The sequence below is a fragment of the Carcharodon carcharias genome, chromosome 20 (assembly GCF_017639515.1).
Source record: "Carcharodon carcharias isolate sCarCar2 chromosome 20, sCarCar2.pri, whole genome shotgun sequence".
NCBI classification, from domain to species: Eukaryota; Metazoa; Chordata; class Chondrichthyes; order Lamniformes; family Lamnidae; genus Carcharodon; species Carcharodon carcharias.
Window position 1 is genome coordinate 32891780 of NC_054486.1, and position 22451 is coordinate 32914230.

General features: G+C 40.0%; 1 protein-coding gene across 1 annotated transcript in view; it reads right to left on the reverse strand.

Annotated features, from left to right (window-relative positions):
* Positions 1 to 22451, reverse strand: part of LOC121292252 (EH domain-containing protein 3-like) — a 65336-nt gene that overhangs the window by 21347 nt on the left and 21538 nt on the right. Inside the window, exon 4 of the mRNA XM_041214022.1 lies at positions 7554 to 7966. Within this exon, the coding sequence (XP_041069956.1) occupies positions 7554 to 7966 (413 nt within the window). The remainder of the gene's footprint in view (positions 1 to 7553; positions 7967 to 22451) is intronic.

Consider the following 22451-nt stretch of genomic DNA (forward strand, 5'->3'; position numbering starts at 1 on the left):
TTCTCCCAGCCCTTCAGCCCCTACTTCACAATAAACAACTCCATTCCAACCAAGATTCTTTCTCTGCTTTGTATATTACTCAAGATTTTCTATTTGACTGTAAATAAATAATTAAAATTATCAAAATTTGTACTTGCAACAGTAAGAACAAAACACATGACTTTAAAATGCTGAATGAATTACGCCTCCATGACCTGAACCAACTATCCCACCGCCCTATAACCCCACTTCATCTTGGTTTTCATTTCCAATGTGCAATGTCACAGGAGATCATTAAAGATCTTCCTGAGAATGTACACCTGCTGCCAACTAAACTTGTGTTCATTTGTCATTTGCAATGGCTATGGTTGACAGTTACAGCTGAAACTGCCTAAGACTACATTGTCAATTGTAGTTCATTGGCTGTAAAGCCTGGAGCATCTCAAGGTGTGAACAGCTACAGTAGGAATTTTCTGCCACTAGCTGGTGCTGTAATGCCTCCTGCTCCTATATCCCAGTTGCTGAGGCCTGCTCATCTAAGCTTAATGTTTGCAAGACTTCCTACAAGTTTTAAATGTCGGTGTTTCTCAAATTCTGTGCCAGTGTTCCTGCTGAACTTTGTACCTTTGTCCCCAACACGCTATCAATATTTAAAAATATGTCTCCCTTCAATTCTGGCCCCACTCTTCTGTATCACTCATCCTATGGGCCAATTTCATTGTGGCCCTTATTTCCTGTACTCCTATAGACCATTTAATATTTGCACTACCACATCTACTTTCTTGGCCCCAGGCGGCCATTCTGCACCACCGGGAGACCTTTGTTTTTTTTCAGCCTGCGGGCCACTTAGCCAATTTATTTTCAGCTGTTCCAGCTCATGGGGCATTAAAGGCATAGAGACATAACATCACAGACAAGCACACAACAGACATTAGGCAGAAAGATACAGAAACACAAAGGCCAAGAGAAAGTCAAGACATTGGGGAGAAAATGATATAAAAGATCGAGGAAGAGATAGGTGCAAGCTACTGCAGGGAGCTGAGGAGACGGATCAGTTGAGCAATATGAGAACATGTGGAATAAATGAAGAGGGGATATTCCTGAGGTTTAATGTCAGACAGGGCATACTGGGAGAGCGATCAGGAGAGAACACAGATGCAGGGGGAAAACATTTAAAAAGTACTTGGATGTCTACTTGAAAAGCTGTGATCTGCAGGGCTATGGACTAGATGCAGGAAAGTGAGATTAGTCTAGGTACCTCTTCAAGCAGCACGGACATGATGGGCCAAATGGCTGCCTTGGGTGTTGTAAATTTTCTATGATTCTATGATTCATTGCAAAACCGATATATGCCACTTTACGCGGATGGCTGTAATATTGGGTTTTATTTTCCTTCACATTAGAAAAGCATCAAAATTTATAGGTAACTGATGTACTGAGGCTTGTGTGCAAAAGACATTGTACTCCACACAGGGATGTTAACTTTGCTGAAGCACATTATTTCTCCATGAAACACATGATTCCTTATATCTAATGCTTATACCCAACCCAGTACCATATGTAAAGAAACAACTTCTCCCTTTCAGCAATGCAGTTCAGGATTGGACAAAAAAGCTCCATTAAAGGATCTGAAGCCAAAGCATGAGAACGTGAAAGATACAATACTCAGAAAAGGCAAAGTTGCGTGAGATAAAACGTGCTGTAATGTGAAGCACAGAATGGCTGTGGCTGTTGGTTCACTCCTGTCTCCCGTGCTTAGTTAAGTCATGCCATTGTGAGGAAACAAGTGGAAGCTGAGTGCTTCCCCTCAGATTCACATTTACGGAATCGGGACTGAATGGAGGTGATCATGTACATATGTATACATGGAGGCACACATTTATATACAGTTAGATTTTACATTTGCATTACTTAAATAGAGTAAACAAGCTATTCAACCTAACTAGTCTGTGCTAGTGTTTATACTCAATGCGAGTCTCCTCCCAGTCCTTCGACCTCATCCCAGCCTTTCAGAATCTCTTTCTATTGCCTTTTCTCTCATGCACTCATCTAATTTCCTTTTGAAAGTGTCTAAACTGTTTGCTTCAAGCACTTCCCATGGCGAGTTCCACATTCTAACCATTCTGAGTTAAGAAATTTCTTCTCATTTCACTCTTGGATTTATTAGTCAGCATCTTATATTTATGTTTTAGATTCTTCAAATGAAAACAAATATTCTCTTCACATCTACACATAATACGATTTCACAAGGACACTGCAGTGGAAACTTCTACCATTGCAATCAAGGACACAAGGTCAAGCAGGATACTTGTGTTTCCTAAAAATGTCTTCACCACCTGACACAGGTACAGGCTGGCAGCAATCAGCTTCAGGACCTTGCCAACAGTCAGCGGTGGTACCACCAAGCCACTCTTGCAAATTTAAGTCTCCCATCAGAGTATATTTTGTGTCCTTGCCTCTTTCAGGGTTTCCCCCCAACTAATGTTGTATAGGAAAGAGTATCTATTCTTTGCCTAAATTAAGAAAATATTTAGCGTTATGATCCTTGTAGAGGCCAATAACTTTTAAAAAAGGAATCCCCACAAAACCATCTGCACAAATGTGACACCATGTGCAATCTTTCAGTCTTTCCAACTTGGCCTCAGCTGTGTAGGATCTCTCACTTCCCACTCAATTGTTTTGCCCCTCGAGTCGCATACACCAATAAATTCCTGGACACAGTTACCAGTGACAAGGTGCATATCTACAAACTCTCCCACACTTGGGTCATGACAGTTTTGATAGCACAGATTCCCCAGAGACTCCTTTCTCAGATTCCTTTAAACTGTCTGGTGGGTTCTGGCAACACAAACTGCAGCAATGGGTCTTGTCCAACTCATAGCCCATTGCCCTTCCTGTTTTCAGCTCTGCTCTTTCCAGCTGTATAACACACACAGTAATATAGTCTTTGCTCTATTTTCAGAGATCTGTTTCACCACCAGCATCTGTTCGAAGTCTGCCAAACAGAAAACTGTTCTATTTGGAGAGAACCTTGCTTATTTCCTCTTTATACAAACTCTAGTGTTCTCTACTGCCAAACAGAAAACACAGGCTGATCCAACCCCACTGCAACTAGCTTTCTATTTACCCTTTGCGTCTTAGCTATTCTTCCCCATGGCAACCTCAGGTCACATGGGCATTTCTTAGAATCTAGTGAGATTGTAATTACGAAACCAATTAACCCTCTGTCAGAATACTCCCCAGCCCACTTTGGTCTCAAAGGGACATTGCACAAAAGAAAATAGAGACTTTTCTCAGAACATGACAACAGCAGGTTGTTGGAGCAGGGAATGCTTTGCTGCAGGGCCTGCTCGAGATAGATAACCATTACATCTTGAAAGGAAAAATTGGGTAAATATTTGAATCAGAGGAACATACAGAGCTGTGGGCTAAGTACGGGACAGTAAGATTAATTTTGGATGTTTAAGCATAGAACCAGTATAGACACAATGGCCAAATGATCATCTTCAGTGCAGTAAAATTATATAGTACAGATAGCAACATTTAATTTTCAGGAACAGTGGATGAAGTTTGTGGCCAGGAGACTGCTGTGGTGCCAGATTCAGCCGGACGATCCAAAGTCAATACAGAGCACAGATGTGGGTGCACACTGTAAGTTAGGAGTAAACTTCAGAAGATATTAAACCCAAATTAACATTCATTGTCAGCCATAAACAACATGAAGACTACAGTGTAAGCTGACAGAAAAAGTAATTAGATAAACCCCACAGAATTCATCAGTACAGGCTTATTCCAAGAAATCCTGAACAGAATTGAAATGTTTCATAACATGATAGTTTGTGTTGCAGAAAGAAAACATTTTCCATGCAATTAGCAGGATAAAAGTGGGAAATTTCAAATAGGACACTATGCAAATAGTTGCGAGTTCAAGGCTCTTATTTCCAAAGCAAATTCAGCACCATTGCTGTTCAAGCCAACTGAATACTGGAACACAAAGTACATTCCTGAAGCCAATGTATAAATGACTCATGTTCGTACATTTTATCACTTCAGAAAAACAATGAATTAAAAAACCTCCATCTACTAGTCACTGGAAATGTGACAGTAAATTACTGTTTGTACGTGACCTTGTAGTTTAAGATGTTCAAAAGTTTCCAGCATGACTGCAGAGCACATCCTCAGGATACAAGTTATATAAATATAACACACCCTTCAGCTTAGGTTATATCAAGGGCAGCATTTCATGTGTGCTGTTTCTGTTGGACTGTTACATGCTATAGTAAATCTAAGAGAATGATACTAATTATATGCAACATATATATTTGAGACAGTGTTACTCCTATTAAATAGCAATTTGCTTTGGAGCTGCACTTGCCAAATGGATTTGCAGCAATGGCGACAATTGGAATTATCAAATCAACCTTATACATCTCAACAGTCCATTCCACCTGGGATCATTTCATGAATGAGGCTAACCCCGAGTGAGGTTCAAGTCCATAACACAGTGCTCCTCTCAGCTGAGGTAAACAATACTATGCTAGCATGATGTTCACTCCTGCAGTGCTTCAGTTAGTGTTCAACAGACAAAAAATCAAGGCAAAATGCACAACTCCATTGAATTACACTGAATTGAAATGCAACACTGATGTGGTGAATGCCATGGTAACCTGGTTTCAGGATCAGTTCTACTTTTGGCATTCTTTTGCTCAGAAGTTATGTAGGAGATATAGTTCTGAGATATGGCAGGCCCTATACTAAGCAAGCATTCTCAGGTTCAATTTTGCTTTGATGAAATGTTGACATCAAGTGTGTACATAAAATTCACTTGACTGAGAAATTTCCCCTATCTTCATCCTCCAGGAGTTTAGGGTGACAGCTGGAATTCTGGCATTAACAAGGAGAACAATACAACAGTTAAATAATCCTAACTGTTATAAAGGGAAATATCTGAACTCAACATCCCTATATCAGTACCCAATATCACTCTTCATAACTTCAAAGTAAAATGAGGCAGCATTTGACCCGAGTTATTCTTCATCTTTTTGGCCTTAGCAGCTCCATCTATTCCCAGTCCCTCACCATTTTTCACATCCATTGAAGCTCTTCCTTTCCAAGTATTTATTTATATTATTGGCACCACAGTAGAAAGCATCTATGGCCTTCGAGAACACATTCACACAAACTTTTGGAGAGGTGCCTCCCGAATTTACTTCAAAATGTTTCGTCTGAATTTCCTGTTTGAATTATTTTGCAAAAGGAATAGTCATTCCTATATATCTTGTTAAAGACTTCATTATTTCAAACACCTCAAGTCAAATCACCTGCTAACCCCATGACTGACACAAAGATGTAATCCAACTTTATCCGGGGTTCTATCACAAAAGACTCCTTTTATCCCAGGCACCATCCTGGTGAATCATTGCTGGCCTTTTTCCAAGACCAATCCATCCAATCAAAACTGAACACACTATCATAGAACAGTGCAACACAAAAGGAGGCCATTCGACATTTCTATACCAGTTCTTTTGAAAAATCCAGTTATTTTACTCTCTCTCTTTCCCCATAATCTTGCATTTTTTAAAAATCATTCAAGTATTTATCCAATTCCTTTTGAAGGTCCCTTTGGATTGATAACAGGCATTGTATCCAAATCGAACTACGCATTTCACAAAAAAATTTTTTCTCACATCACCCTGGTTCATTTGTCAATCACCTTAAATCTGATCTTCTGTTTATCAGCTCTTCAAACATGAAAGTAGTTTCTCTTTCTTTACTTGTCATCATTTTAAACACCTCTATCAAACAGCCCCTTATCCTATTCTGCACTAAGACTGGAGAAGTTGGTGCTGCTTTACTGACATAAATGTAATCTCTCATCCTTGGTTCTGGTAAATTTTTTCTATACCCTCTACAAAGCCTTCATATCCTTCCTAATGTACAGCACCCAGAATTGGGCACAGTACTCCGGCTGTGGCTGAATTAGTGTTTTATATAGGTTCAACATAACTGCCTGGCTTTTGTACTCTTTGCCTCTATTTATAAAGTCCAAGATCCTATATAATTGTATTAACTGCTTTGTTAACCTGATCTGCTATCTTCAAAGATTTGTGCACAAGCACCCCCAGGTGTCTCTGTTCCATAATTCCCTCTAAAAATATACAATCAGACCAGGGTTCTATAACACTGAAGGAAAACCTCCAAGCTTTTAACTTCTACACATTCTATCCCATTGCCACTTTGATCACTTTTATATTTGGAAGCTAGCTTTAATAGCTTGTGTACTTGGGCCCCTAAATCTTAGTTCATCTACCCCTCTCAGCACTTTCTCATTTAAGGATATTCCCATCTGCTATTTGTATATTCCAAGTCTGTTGCCTACAGGAAAAGAATATTTGAGGACCAGGATCTGTCAGGTTTACCAGACAGCAGTGATTCCTGCACCCCTATATGCTTCAAGACTTGGACAGCCAATAGGCACCTCAAAGCACTGAAGAACCACTAGCAGTGTCTTCGCAAGATCCTCCAAATCCAGTAGCAAGAAAGGCAGACCAGCAACAATGTCCTCTCCTAAGCCAACATATCCAGCATCAAAGCTCTAATCACTTAAAACCAGTTTCGCTGGGTGGGACATGTCATTCATTAGACTCCCAAATCAACTGCTCTATTGGAAACTCGCCCACAGCAGGAGACTCCCAGGACAATTGCAGAAACGCTTAAGGAATGTTCTCAAAGGATCCCCCTGAAGATGTCAAATATCCCAACCGAGTCATGGGAATCCCTAGCTTGTGGGGGAGCAAAATGAAGGCGGCTCATCTGGGAAGGTACCGAACACAACGAGAGACCTTGTCGGGAACATGCAGAGGCGAAGTCAAGACGTTGGAAGGCGTGCAACAAAGCTCCAAACAACCCATCTACCCAATCCTTCTAACACCACCTGCCCCACATGTGGCAGAGTCTGCAAAATGCACACTGGACTTATCAGCCACATCAGAACCCATCGAACCTAAATGGAAGCAAGTCATCCTTGATCCCGAGGGACTGCTTTAGAAGAGGCTACCTATAGGGTACTCTAAATTGTGTAACCCACAAATTCTAAACATTGAAAATCTGACAAGGGCAGAAGATACTAAGTTTACAGGTACTTCTCTTCAGGATCCAATGGATTTGAAAATTCCTATCTTCAGCTGGGAGAGTTAGGCTGCTTCTAAAAAGCAACAAACAATGAAATCTAAATAGCAGGAGGGAATGAGAATGCATACATTTTGGGATTTTACAGTGCAACACCTAGCTTAAACTCTTCCTAAAACAATGTTGAATCCAACATTTCATGCCTTCTAGGAACGCACACAAATAAAAGCTATCTAAACAACTGACAATAAAAACACTCAACACACTTCTCTCTAAAATTTCACTCTGTTTCTCTCCACACAGGTGTTCTCAGAATTCTAAATTTGTTTCAGATTCCAATCATGTGTAGTATTTTGCTTTTGCTGTAGAGGACTGACAATACCACTTTTAAATGATCCATTACCATGTTGTAATGAGCTAGATTGAAGGATCATTTAAATGCCTACCTTTGCAAGCCTGGCTCGTTTGATGAGGTCATTGAGTTTGCGCAGTGCAGCATTCCGAGGTAAACCCTTGATATCCCTGAAGAGGTCTTCTGTTTCCAACTCAAAAAGTTTCCGATTCTCTGTAATCTGGAGGGGTTTGGACCAGAAGGAGCCTATGTAGACACGTACAACCTCTGGGGTGTCAATCACTTTGCCGAGGGACCACATCAATGCACCATACACCCTCATCAGTTGCTGTGTGTCAACTTGGTCTGCCTTGTTCAAGACAACTCTAATTTTGTCATCTTGCCCTTTTAGTGCCTTGATAGCCTCAGAAAACTCATCAGATATATCCAACTTGTGAGCATCAAACAATAGGATGATACGATCAACTCTTTCAGCAAACCATCGCAAAACCTCTGAAAAGTCATAACCTAAAGAAAATGCAGACAGAAGATTAGTTAAATATTTCTTTCACCTAGGATAAACATCAAACAGCTTGGTAGAGAAATCCCAAAATATATATATATTTTAAAACCCTCAGGACTAGCATTAATACCTTGCCTTCCTGGCAATCAAGTTGCCAGGAAGAGTCCCCTGAGAGTCTCCCCAAGTTAGCTCTATATAGGGTCTTGTATTGATCACACCCTCAGTTTCTTCGACTGAAGAAGGCTACAACAAATTCATCATCACACATGCTCATTTCAGTCCCAAAATAGTGTGTAATGAAGCAGACAGCTATATCCAAGATGCATAAGCCGACCATTCTCCAATTACCAATCTGTATAAACAAGGATAAAACAGAGGTGCCATTCTACTGACAGGAACTGGGGCTACATTTTAAACAATGGCATTTTAAGAAAACACAGTTTTATAAAATTGCACCATATCATGTTGTCCTCTCCAGGACAGGTCTAGCAATTGCCCATCATGTCAAAAAGGAGTAGAGCATAATCTTACATTAGAAAGAACCAAAAACACAACCTCATTTCTTAGCCCCTTCTACTACAAAAAATATTTGCTGTAGGCTATCTCATAACTAGATCTGAAACCTAATCTGATGAATTTTAGATTCCTTAAAAGTCAGGGAAGACCCAAAGTTATCTGGAATATACAGCTTAACATATAGCCAAGGACAGTGCTGCAATATAAAGATCATCTGGTTGCCCCATAATCCAACTATTCAATGTCTTCAAAGCCACTTTATGGGATGGCCGAAGCATATTTGGCACTTCTTTGTATGATGCTGTGTGGCAAATGGGCTTCTCTGGCGATTTGCTTCACATAGCTTCTTGCACAAAGTTACATTACTTGGTATTCCCAGCACATATAGATAATTCAACTCAATAGATCCAGGCCAATGTTTATGCTCCATACTATCTGCCTCCCACCCTTCATTCATTACCTAACACCATCAATTCTATTCCCTTTTCCCTCATGTGTTTATCTTGTTTCCCTTTAAATGCATCTATGTCATTTGCTCCTACCACTCTTAGTGGTAGCAACTTCTGCACTCAAAAGAATAGAATGGTTAAATGAAAAAATAGCTTGGCAAAATCATATCCACTTAGCAGTGTTTCTCTTTACTAATTGTAAATTTCAATTTTCCAGCCCTGAAGGAGACTATTCAGCCCATCATGCCATTGCTGGTTCTTTAAAAGGCATATCCAATTAGTCCCGCTCCATTCTTCTTTTCCCATAGCCCTCCAATTTTTTTTATTTTCAAATATAAACCTGATTGCCTTTTCAAAGTTACTACTGAGCCTGCTGCCACCTCTCAAGCAGTGCATTCCAGGTCATCATAACTTGCTGTGTAAAAAAAATTCTCACCTTCTCCCCCCTGGTTCTTTTGTCAATTATTTTAAATCCATGTTTCTTGGTTATCAACTGCCTTGCCAGTGGAAACAGTTTCTCCCCATCTATTATAGCAAATCCTTCATAATTCTGATCTTCTCTATCAAATCTGCCTTCAACCTGCTGTGCTCCAAGGAGGACAATGTCAGCTGTTCTAGACTCCCCACATAACTGAAGTTCCTCATCCCTGGTACTGTCCTGGTAAAGCTCTGCTGCACATTCTCCAAGGCTTCAACATCCTTCTCAGAATTGGCCAATATGATAGTAAAGATCTAACCCAACCAGTATAATGCACTGATTCAAAGCTCTGTGCTACAAACAGCAGCCCATATCATTTGTTAGACCCCAGGGTAAACTGTTAAGTGTGAAAAGTAGCCAGTGGTTATGAACAAAAGCTGAAAACATTGGATTCTGAACCCAAAATACATTTCCCCATTACATCTTTCATAGGTAATTCTGTTATTGAACGGATGGGTATTTACATCAAATGTATTTTTTCTTCAAAAGAAACTAAGAGGGAATAAAATTTAGGCCCTTCTAGTGGTTCCTGAATTCTGTTCATCTGAAGGGCTTTGAGAACATTCACCATATGTACGTCAAATGGACTTCTCAACTGAGGAAAGCAAGTCCAAGTTGACAGGGTTAGACAGAACTACTGAAACCCCTGTTTCCTTCCCTACTGTCTGTAATCAGTTTGTTTTTTGAAAAGAAAGACAAGCGTGTTTCTTAACCCGAGTGTGTGGATAATTTGAAACCCAGCAGCAAGCTTTCTGTGGGTTTAAATAAAGAGGATTTTCATTCCTGAAGTGAAGTTAGGTGAATTTATTAGCCTAAGTCATATACCAGAGTTGTTGCTGGATTCTCTCCAACAGATGGGCTTCCTGCAGATCAAAGTTACTTACTTGTAGTCTCCTTACCAGGAGGTTGGTTTGCTATATTGGTGGGCTTAAAAAAGGACCAGGCTTGGAGACCTTACCATATTATAGTTTCCAGTTCTTAAGGCAAAGGTGTTGCTGCCCTTTCTGCTGCTGCTGTTTCTCTTCTTATTGCATGCAGTTGTGTGCAGTACTTAAAGATTAAATAGGGAGAACAACATGGCTGCCTTACCATGTGGCTTCACACATTTCCCTGCCAAATATGGTGTTGAGCTTAAGTTGAATAGCCAGAACCTGGGTCATTGTTTGCAGACATTTACACTGGGGGTTTGAGACAATCACCATCTTGGTTGTAGAATGACCCATTCAAGTCAGGAAACAACTTTTGGATGATTTCATGAGATGGGTGGTGACATCTCTAGGCTGCAATGTGTCTTTTTCAGACAGTGGGCAGTTTTGAATCTGCAGGCCAAATCAGATGACCCTCAGCGGCCATCTTTTGCAGCATTTTATTTTCCATTTTATAAGAGAAGAAAAAAGTCAGTTCTAGAAGATGCCATATTGAGTAAAGTTTGTTTTAAAAATTATGAACAGGACCTGTCTTTACTGGGCTGGGCATGACACAAAGATGCTAGATGGTTAACTGTTAAATCTGCAAGGACAGAAAGATAGATTTTGGAATGGAATGGGGACGGTCACATAGAAACTGTCTCTATACCTTCTGAACGTGAAGTGCACAACGACTAATGATTATTTAGAATCGTAAAACAGCTTTTTTTGAAAGGGGGCAAAGAAACAAACTTCATATAGGTAATTTAACACATAAATAGTAATCTTGAGATCTTAAAAAAAGATTGAAATAAGAATGAGGAAAGACCATATTTATAGTAAATCATGCGACTTTGTTCCCAAGTTACCCTTCACATACACATCAAACAATGGCAAAGTAGAACAGAAAACTAAGGTGGGAGTCTGCTGAGGCCATTTTGAAATAAGTAAGTTCCAAAGGCCAGTCATTCTAAGTTGCAAGATCAGTGCTCAATGAGAACACATCACTCAGAGAAAAACATAAGTAACTGCACATTAGCCCAGGACACAGCCACAACATATGAGGCAGCTTATGAAAAAGTTATTGACCCGTTTTACTGTTTTTCTTCCTCTTGTTATGATTCCAGCTGATATTAATGCTGGACAAGTCAGGTCCCTGAGTGAAACATTGCTTGGTAGATCCTAACGTTTTTTTTTAAAGAAACCATGGAGGTCAGTTACTGAACATATTCACAAGCATCTACCGGTATACTATTAACACAAAGAATAAAACATTTATTAAACAAGAGAAAATGAACTATATTATACTAGACAAAAAAAATTGGAAAGATTTCAATACAGATACCAGAAAATGATTTAAACTCACTATTCCTTTTATCCCAGCAACCCTTACAGATACAAAACTCCAGTGAAGATTTACCACCATCTCAACACCAAGGTTTCTTGCTCAAATTAGCTCAGTATCAAATAGCTTTCTTCCATCGGACATTCACTAGATACTTGTCTTCAGTTGGTATCTCTTCCTGAGACACCCAAAAACTGCAATCTAAACTCCCTATTACTTCAACTTCAGAGCAAACATGAGTTTCCTAAACTCAGTTCCCCAGCAGGCTTGCAGGATTTATTTTGAGAGATTAGGTCTTCTGCCTGCACTCTCTTATATACACACACTAATTGACTGCCCTGCTGTGTTTCTATGTCTCTCTGTGCACCTCAGGACTCCCAATGCTAGGCAACAGCATTGTTTTTTCTACTTTGTTTTTATTAACTTCACTAAACTACTAACTCCTTGGTAACCCATCTCTTCACTTCAAGCGTTGTAAAACCTCATTATATACAAACAGGGCTCCAGGGTTCCCATCACCCAGTTCACAAAAACCTTTAAATGAAACTAAAACCAGATTTCACCTTCCTTAACACCCAAATACAAAATATGAATTAAATTTAAAGCTATACATTGTTCCTAACACTCTACAGGTGCTACCTGATCAGCCGAATGTTTCCAGCATTTTCTACTATTTCAAATTCCCAGCATCCACAGTATTTTGGCTTTGTTTCATAATGGAGTAGCATTTCCTGTTGATGTTTACTCAGACAAGCAAGAAAATGAAACAAAACAAAATTCGCAAAATGGAGGTTCAGATAATGACACAAAATTTCTCCTGCTGAGGCAGCAGCTTCTGCCTGCACAGGATCCCATCGAATCAGAGAATCAAATGCTAATCAGCAATTCAAAATTACTGTTAGGAATCGATGAATGGTTTTGAATACCAGAAGATGAGATTAAAGAATACCATTAGATTACTGTATCCAGGACATCGAGATTCAATTATTTTTGCCTCCTGCAGCTACAGTATTTGTTATGCTACCAGGTCTGAATAATTCCACTTGAAGACAAACAAATTGTCATTAAATAAGGGATTTCAAATTCATAAGCTGTATGCCCTATCTTACTTGGCAAAAATGAATACTGAGTACATTAAACATTGTTTCAGAATTTGCTGAAAGAATAAATATATGTAAAACTTCCCTGTTAGTGCACAAGTCAGCTTGCAACTTGTGGCGAGGAAAAGATAACCTGTGAATTGTGAATCATCACAAGCTGCCTGTCAATTTGTACCACTGTCATTGGCTTTGCAAAATGGTATTGAATGTTATCATGATTTTCATGACATTGTATATTACTTGTCCATTAAACTCAATCTACTACTTAACAATGCAAGGGCTTTTTTAATGATGTTATACTTGATAATGACTGCCATTCAATGGCTCTCACCCAGAAATTGAACAATTAAAAATGCTGAGTTTCATCCCTTCAAATTGAATCGCTGCAAATATTAACAATGTCAAACTTTAAATGATCACTACTTTTCTTTTGTTTCTATTTCTCTCTATATCTATTCTCTCTATTATCTTTCTGTACTTGATTGGGCACTGATCCTTTAATTCACCATCCTTCCCAGTCCTTGTTGTTTATTTCTCAATCTTTTTATCTCATTGTTTGAGGACATACACTGTTTTTCCAATTGTTTACCAAGGTCAAGATTCTCTGTTGTCCTCACCATGCTGTTATCAACTTGTACTTTCAGCAAATTTGTGGTCAAAACGATGTTAAGAACCTAAACATACACAAACAAGCCTGAAAGGACACACAGAGATGCCCACTCCTGTAAAATCTGGTTCATTGAAATCATCCAATGTACAGAATTTTAAAAAGTGGGAGTAAAATCCCAAACTTTCCTCGTTATGGTGGTTATGGTGATTTTCATGCATAGCTTGGAAACGCAGACATATGTAAGGAATAACATCCCTTTAAGATTAAGTTGAGTGTTCTGAGAGTTTACACATATATTTTGAGCACGAGTGTGACTTTGCTCCGTGATCTCCTTGTCCAGCCCTGCAAATAAGCTTTGAGCCTTTCCAGTATTAACCTCATCCAAAAAAATCCTGGAATACAAGACAGCTCTGTGTAAATCTAGACAATGACCTGTTATAGGCATATTGTAAAGTACATAGACAAAGAGATACCATTTTGCTAAAGAGCATCATTTTGAACAGGGCTCCTGAACTTGTGGTGAGTATAGATTAGCTGCAATATTTTGAAGAGGAATGTAACAGAATCTGGAATGAAGAGGGCATTTCTAGTTGTACAAGGTAAGATCCAAGCTAGACATAACTATGAGGAGACATTGACTACCAGTTTCTTCAGGAGCTTTACTCAATTGCTTTTAAAAGTCAGCGTGGAATTGCCCAGTTTTTCCTGATTTGACAACTGGATTTTTGACTCTGCATGATTGCACCACATCTGAATGGTCATTTATTTTTGAATGTTAATATGAATTCCTCAGCTACCTTAAATAAAATAATTTAAAATTAAAAAATCCTTTTTCCCAACACCCAACCCACAGGGCCACCTGTCACTCATTTCTATGTTGCGCTTTCACAGAGCGCTGACCCTCGTTCTGCTATCTCACCTTTATCCCACAATCAGCACCTTCTTTAGGCTTTAACACTACCATTAACACTCCCTTTGTCTTGTGTCCATGACATCTTTGCCAATCTCTCCTGAGCTCCCAACTATCCCTGACCTCCTATTTTGCTCCACCCCCTCTTAAACAGTATAAATCCATCATATTTCTCCTTCTCTTTAGCTCTGAAGAAGTCATATGGATTCAAAATGTTAACTCTGTTTCTCTCTCCACACTTGCTACCAGACCTACTGGGTTTTCCAGAATATTCTATTTTTATACTAAATAAAAGTGTGCCATGTTACGGGAATATATTAGCCATGTAAAAATAACGTCTTGGCAGCTTGCAAAGTGGTGAGAAGCCAGCAAGCTGTCCGATAATTAATTACAACAGAGGAAGGAAAAAAATTGCTTATGGAAAACAAGCATAAAAGTTATTGTTCAATTTGCTAGTGTCCTGCAATAAATTCTATGTTAGTCAAACAGAACCATTTATTTATTACACTAAGCAATCTTAAAGCAATACAATCTCTGTAAGAACTCTGACCACTGGATTTTTCAGTTACAGAAGAATTCCTTAACACTACTTGAAAAAAATGACCCATGATGTTAAGCCTTACTTAATAAATATCAGTATTTTTCATACAAGAGGCAGAGTTGAGCCAATACACTACAATACATAATATCCTGCTCTTTACACAAATAGTACCAAACCTGCACCGACAAATTCTTGAATCTTGTGTTACACAGCAAAAATACTCACCCAGACAAAGCCCAATTGTGGCAGGAAAGAGTGGCTCAGGAGAGAAGCAAACAGACAGATCAAGAGGGAAAGAAACAAAGGCACTGAGGGAGAACTCAAGCACAAGATAAAAGTTCAGAAGGTAAAGACATGCCACCAATACCAGTGGAAGTCATAGATGCGATATGAAGGTATTCAAGGCAACCAGATGCATGGATATTCAGGAAGAAGGACTTTAGTTTTTTGCTCAACCATCCTCCTCACTCCCACCTCCCCCCACTCCCCACAAAACAAAACTACCTATTTCTATCATCTGTACAGCCCACTAAAAACTGAGCTTACTCCAGCTCCAATGGGATAACATCCAACTTTGTGCCTTTTAACAGGGACAGAATGAAATTGGCAGACCCAACCGATATCTTACTACAGTCAAGCATTAAACAATAAAATGCCTCAGCGGCATTGTGCTGCAGCATATGAAAAGTGATAAAAATACCATTAGCTACTATTTTCCTCAAAGGAAATTCCAGGATTTAACCAGCATCATATACTTGTTCATTTTGGTAAGGAGGTTTAATTGAGAAAATTGTTTCAAGGCAATTGAGCAGATTTGTGAATGTACAACAACAAATGAGCCAACTATGAAAAACTTTTATTTATAGAAGATAGATGATGATAATGGGATAACACTCAGTGAAAGCTCACTATGAAAACATTTAGAATTTTGTTACAAACTATGAACAGTGGGAGTGGACACACTGTCACTAGAATATTTGAAGCACCTTCAGTGTTAGTGGGTGACCCAAATAAGAAAGACCACACAATCATTGCAGATTTAGGGTGGTGAGTAGGAGAGGACACCATTTCTCACCACACCATACTACTGCCACAGGTCCAGGCTGTCACTTATTCCCTTTGCACCTCTTCAAAAACAGCAAGCAGGAATGTGAAGGCTGGCTCTGTTGATCTGCATAGGAATTTTCTTCTGGCCAAATTGGGAAGAAATCTCACAACTTAGCAATAGTATCACAGTATTTTTACAATGCAGAAGGAGGCCATTCTGCCCAATAAGTCAGCACTGGTTCTCAGAGCATTCCGCCTGGTCCCACACCCCTGCTGTACCCCCATAACCTTGCACATTCTCTCTCTTCAGCTAGCAATCCAATTCCCTTTCGAATACATTGACCACCACCATCTCAGGAAGTTTGTTCCAGAACTCCAACCACCCTCTGCGTGAAAAATGCTTTCCTCACAAGACAATTACTCCTTTTGCCAATTATTTTGAATCTGCGTCCTCTAATTCTTGACGCTCTCTTGCATGGGAACAGTTTCTCACTATTTACCCTGTCCATACCCCTCAGGATCTTGAATACCTCTATCAAGTCTCCTCTTGATCTTCTTTTCTCCAAGGAAGAGAGTCCCAACCTCTCCAATCGATCCTCGTAGCTACAGTTTTTTATCCCTGGAATCATTCTTTTGAATTTCCTCTGGACTCTCTGCAATGCCTTCACATCCTTCCTCAAGTATGCGCTCAGAACTGGACACAGTACTCCGATGAGGCCTAACTGGTATCTTATACAAGTTCAACATGACCTTCTTACTCTTGTACTCAATGCCCCTATTTTTAAAACCTAAGATACTATATGCTTTATTAACTGCTCTCTCAACATGCCCTGCCATCTTCAATGACCTATGTACATATACACTGAGGTCCCTCTGCTCCTGTGCCTCCTTTAGAGGCTCGCTTTCTATTTTATATTGTCTCACCATGTTTTTCCTGCTAAAATGAATTACCTCGCACTTCTCTGCATTGAACTTCATCTACCACTTGTCTACCCAATCCACCAACATGTCTATGTCTTTTTGAAGTTCAAGACTATCCCCATTACAGTGGACAACATTTCAAATCTTCGTATCATCTACAAATTTTGAAATCATGCCCTGCATGCCACTGTCTGGGTCATTAGTATATATCAGGAAAAGCAAGGGTCACAACACTGACCCCTGGGGAACTCCACTACAAACCTTCCTCCAATCTGAAAAACAACCATTTATCACTACTGTTTCCATTCTTCAGACGAAAGATATCAAAGGAAGTCTAAATATAGCGAAAGAAGTTCAAATGATGACCAAGGAATTGAGCAATTGGGGAGGAGGAGATTTCTGCAATAAATGCCTGCTTGAGAGTTCCCTAAATGTGGTAAACACTGAGCTAGCAATGTTACAAAAGAGAGTCATCTGCTAATAACTCAATATAATACACAGGTTGCAGATGGCTTGGCACAATTCATGCATACTTAAATTGCTCACACCATCAGCATTGAGATATATTAAGATTATATTGCACACTTCCTTATTTGCCAGATTCACAGATATGAAGACCCAAAACCAGTTTCAATTTCTGCAATTTTCAATTTAAAAACATTTGGTCGATTAGTCATGGTGATTGGCTTCAGTTCCATCATTAGATGGACATAGACAAACCCGCAAGAAAGGCAATGTTCTTCCAAGATAAAGATGAGGAAATGTTAAACAACAAGAAAAAGCTATTGGCTCACGGTAGCACCTTGCTAGTATTTCAACCCCCAGCCCAACATCCAGCTCCACCCTCTGCTCTGAGGATATTAATGAGAGCAAAATACCAGGCAATAGAATCCAACGTTTACCACTTTTTAAAGGAAAGAATTTTATCTACCTTTGTGAGATCAGAATCCGCTCTACTGGACTTTACAAAATATGAAAAACCCCAGAAACCAGGCACACAAGTACCATAAATAAAAGCCAAACCTCAACACAAGACACACAGAGGCAGACTATACTGTAAGGGGCTAATTTCAAACATTCCAACATCACAACAAGAACTGACAATTAAGAGACTGGAATGGTACAAGGTAACTGCTTCTGCCTGATGTAGTTAAGGGACTGCATCATATACAATGGTACAGGACAGCTGTCATCACAAAATCCAATTAAGAAAACAGGAAATCCAATAGCATAATGACCTCAAACGATGGCCATTACATAGCAACATTCACTCCTATCAAGAAAAGTGGAAAAACATTGGCATGCCCATCACCTTTGGATGCAGAGACATCTCACCTGGTGCAGTCCATTGATTCCAGTGATGGAAATAACATCAGCATTGAGTGAGTGTCTGTACCAGGACATGCGACAGACTAAAAAGATTGAAAGGTGCTAAGCACTGACCATCCAACACTATGTTTTCAAAAAAAATGTGTTTATGATATTCTGATAAGAATCATAAAAAGGACATGATCAAAGGGTTTGTCACTGCAGTCAAGGGGGATGGTCAGGAATGGTCACCTTGGCTTGTGGACCTACAATTCATACCAGAAGGACCAACTGCATGGGGGCTTGTAAGTTATCACCCAAATGTGAGGGGTATTGGGGCTGAGGTTTTTAAAGTAATTTAAGGGTAACAACCAAATCCTGGGGAAGATTTGGGTTTGAACTGAGGAAGGTTTGGGCAGAAATGTGGGGTTTTGCCTGTGGTTTTTTTTTTAAGTACAGGCTTTCTAATAAGTCATGGTGATTTTATGTGTTTAAGTGGAAGCAAAGGTCAAATCATGGAGAGATTTAAATCAGACTTACCAACTAAGTGTTGGATAGCGTCAATTGCTCTTTGTATTAGGGCATTAGGAGTCTTTTTATATAAATAACAAGTTTGTAGTTGAGCCAAGCCCCTTGTCTGTGTAATTTTGTCCTTAATAAAATCCTAAAAGCAAGAACCATCCTCAAGGGGAAAACGGGAACGTGAACCTCTTACACCTTTGGTTTTAAATTCACTTTCTTCTCATTTTTATTTGCGCCTCTTGGCCTAATTGGCCTTAAAGTATCCTGAGTCCACTTTCTCTGCACAATTTAAGAAACAGCTTGCATTTATATAGCATCTTCAATGCCCTCTGGGCATCTCAAAGCACTTTAAAGCCAATGAATTTTTTTGGAAACGTAATCAGTTGTAAGAAATAATGTAGGAATTTAACAAAATAGGAGTGGGATCCATGCAAGGGTATTCCTTGAAGAAGGGCAAGGATTGGGGGTGGGGTGGGAGGGGAGGGGAGGGAGCAGTGTGGGGGAAAAAGGATAAAAAATGGGATAAGGGGGGATAAAACAAAGAATAAATGAATAAACAAAAATAAAAATAAGTGAACAAACAATAAAAATGAATTTTGAAAAAAGGGATTAAAAAAGGGGGTGAGTATAGAGGTACCTGCTGCCGTTGCATCTGTTCCGTTGATGCTACTTTCCAAAACAGCGCTTCCAAGATGTCTTCCTTTTTCCTTACCCGAGGTTTCCCACTGCTGTGGTTGACAGGGCACTCAACCCTGCCCGATTCATCTCCCTCACCTCTGCCCTCACACCTTCCCTTCCCTCCCAGAACCATGGCATCCAGTTCAATTTGTGGTAGATCACACTAGGGGTTCTTGCATCTAGACTCTGCTCCTGACAGTAATCAGTGTGTAATCAATAATTCAATAGGGCAACCCCAGGCTCCTTTATCCATTACTTTGCCCTGCCTCCTTCCCTTCCTGTCCTCCTCCACTCCAGATCATCAAGGCTGAATCATGCAAAGAAAGGGAAACAAATTAGAGGCATTACTCTTGTCTTTCTCTTGTTTTTGCTTTTGGATGGCAGCTGTTCATCATTCTGCTATTCATACTTGCTTTAGACATATTTTTCATTTCTTTGTTGCTTTACTTGCCCCATTACCCCTCTTTTTGACACTGCAGCACCAACTCTTGTCATTTAATCTCACCTGTATTGCACCCTGTCACAGATCTTTCTTTTTGTTCTATTCATTCTTTACTTGCTAAAATCTATTACATTTCTAACTTTTCACAGTTCTGATGAAAGGTCATTAACCTGAAATGTTAACTCTGTTTCTCTCCCCACAGATGCTGACTGACTTCCTGGGTATTTCCAGCATTTTCTTTATTTCAAATTTCTGGCATCCATAGTATTTTATTTTTGTATAAGTAAATTGTTTTAATTACTTCACATTAATTGATTTACATAGAGGACGTACAGTACTCTATGTTAAATAAGTTTTGTTGTTTTATACCCTGAACATTGGTCTGGCCTGCAGAAGGTAAGAGCGTCATAGCGTTTTCCAATAAGCTGATGTGCATTTCCCTATTCAGTCTCTGGGTATTGTCAAGTTTGAAAGGTGCTGTCGAAGGAACCCTGGTGAATTTCTGCAGTGCATCTTGTAGATGGTACACATTGCTGCTACTGTGCATCGATAGTGGAGGGAGTGAATGTTTGTGGATACGGTGCCAATCAAATGGGCTGCTTTGTCCTGGATGGTGTCAAGCTTCTTGAATATTGTGGGAGCAGCACTTATCCAGGCAAGTGGGGAGTATTCCATCACAGTGCTGACTTGTGCCTTGAAGATGGTGGACAGGCTTCGGGGAGTCAGGTGGTGAGTTACTCATTGCAGGATTCCTAGCCTTTGACCTGATCTTGTAGCCACAATATTTATATGGCTAGCCCAGTTCAGTTTCTGGTCAATGGTAACCCCCAGGATGCTGATAGTGGGGGATACAATGATGGTAATGCCACTGAACATCAAGGGGTGATGGTTGGATTCTCTCTTGTTGGAGATGCTCATTCGCACCATACAAGTGTCAGGCAATGTACTTTCCATTTGTCAGCCAAGTCTGGATATTGTCCAGGTCTTGCTGCATTTGGACATGGACTGCTTCAATATCTGAGGAGTCGCGAATGGTGCTGAACATTGTGCAATCATCAGTGAACATCCCCATTTCTGACCTTATGATGGAAGGTCAGTCATTGATGAAGCAGCTCAAGATGGTAGGGCCCAGGACACTACTCTGAGGAACTCCTGGAATGCTGTCCTGGAGCTGAGATGATTGACTTCCAACGACCACAACCATCTTCGTTTGTGCTAGGTATGACTCCAACCAGCAGAGTGTTTTCCCCCGATTCCCACTGACTGCAGTTTTGCTAGGGCTCCTTGATGCCACACTCGGTCAAATGCTGCCTTAATGTCATGGGCAGTCACTCTCACCTCACCTCAGGAGTTCAGCTCTTTTGTCCATGTTTGAGCCAAGGCTGTAATGAGGTCAGGAGCTGAGTGGCCCTGGTCAATGCATTAATTTTGAAGTGTTGTAGAAAAAAGGTCAGATCGGAAGACCCTAGTAATTTTAATAACTTTATGGAACATTTCACAAAGACACTTACACATATTGGTCTGGATTTTACTGCCCCTGGTCAGATATGTTTTCAGCCCCTGGGTGGGCCATGTAAAATACGATGGGTGGGTAGCCCACTGCCTTGCCACCCACCCCTAACCCAGCTCCCTTAATATGGGGGCTAGGTAAGGTACCCGTTAGCCACCCTTGGTATCAAGGCCCTCGAGTGGCCACTCCTCAATCCACCTCCACTGCCATAGTACGCTGGGCAGTAGAAGGTGGGCAGTGGAAGGTGGGCAAGAGCGGGGAAGCCATTTTTTCACCATAGTTGATGAATAAGTGGGGGCTATATCATCTTGGGGGATGCCTTTTGTACCTCTCAAAAATCGTAACCCACCTTGTGCCCCCTGCCTGGCCTCCAAAACCCACTACTGAGTTCTGGCACTGCTGGGACTGCAAGAGCAGCCAGCCAATCAGACTAGCCAGCAGCTCTCAAGGTGACAGGGGTGGAACGGGGTGGGGAAGAGAATTTCCTTCCACTGAGGGATAGAAGTCCCATTCTTTACATATTAAGGCCACCTGCAGCATAATATTGCTGCGGGGCAGCCTTTTTTCAAGTTGGTTGCTTTGGGACCAACTTTTCTAACAGGGAACTGAACAATGCATCCCCCTGTAAAATTCAGCCCATTGAAACTAAAAATCTGTAACATAAACAGATTTTAAGAACTCATATACAGGACAGAATTAAAGCCTGTGAACAAATATTAATGGCCTAATAATTTGCAAGGACTGACATGTTGCGCTCCAGGCACAAAGTCACATGGTCAGGTGAATTTAATACCAAGAATGCTATTAAGACTATCAAAATGAGATAACATGATGCAAAGAAATGCTAGTATGCACAAAGGGTTGCATAATTTACAAGGTAACTCAATGGGTTAGCGCATTACATATTAGAAATATTTGCCAATATATACTAGTTATCATATTAACAAAACATTGTTAGTACTGTTTTAGATGCCAGTAACATTATGGAAATGACTTGTGCTGCAGATAAAACAAAATCAGGTAACTACTCACAGATAATCCCCAATCACTTAAGAGGTGGACAAATGGTGAAAAGAGGAATGATCTTGTACAATTTAGCATCCTGCACATTTTGTAAATAATAGTCTATTTGTACCTAGGAAAACAGAGGTGTCCTTGATGGAAAAATTAACTCCTGCCAGGTCAAATATTCAGTTTGGCAACTCATT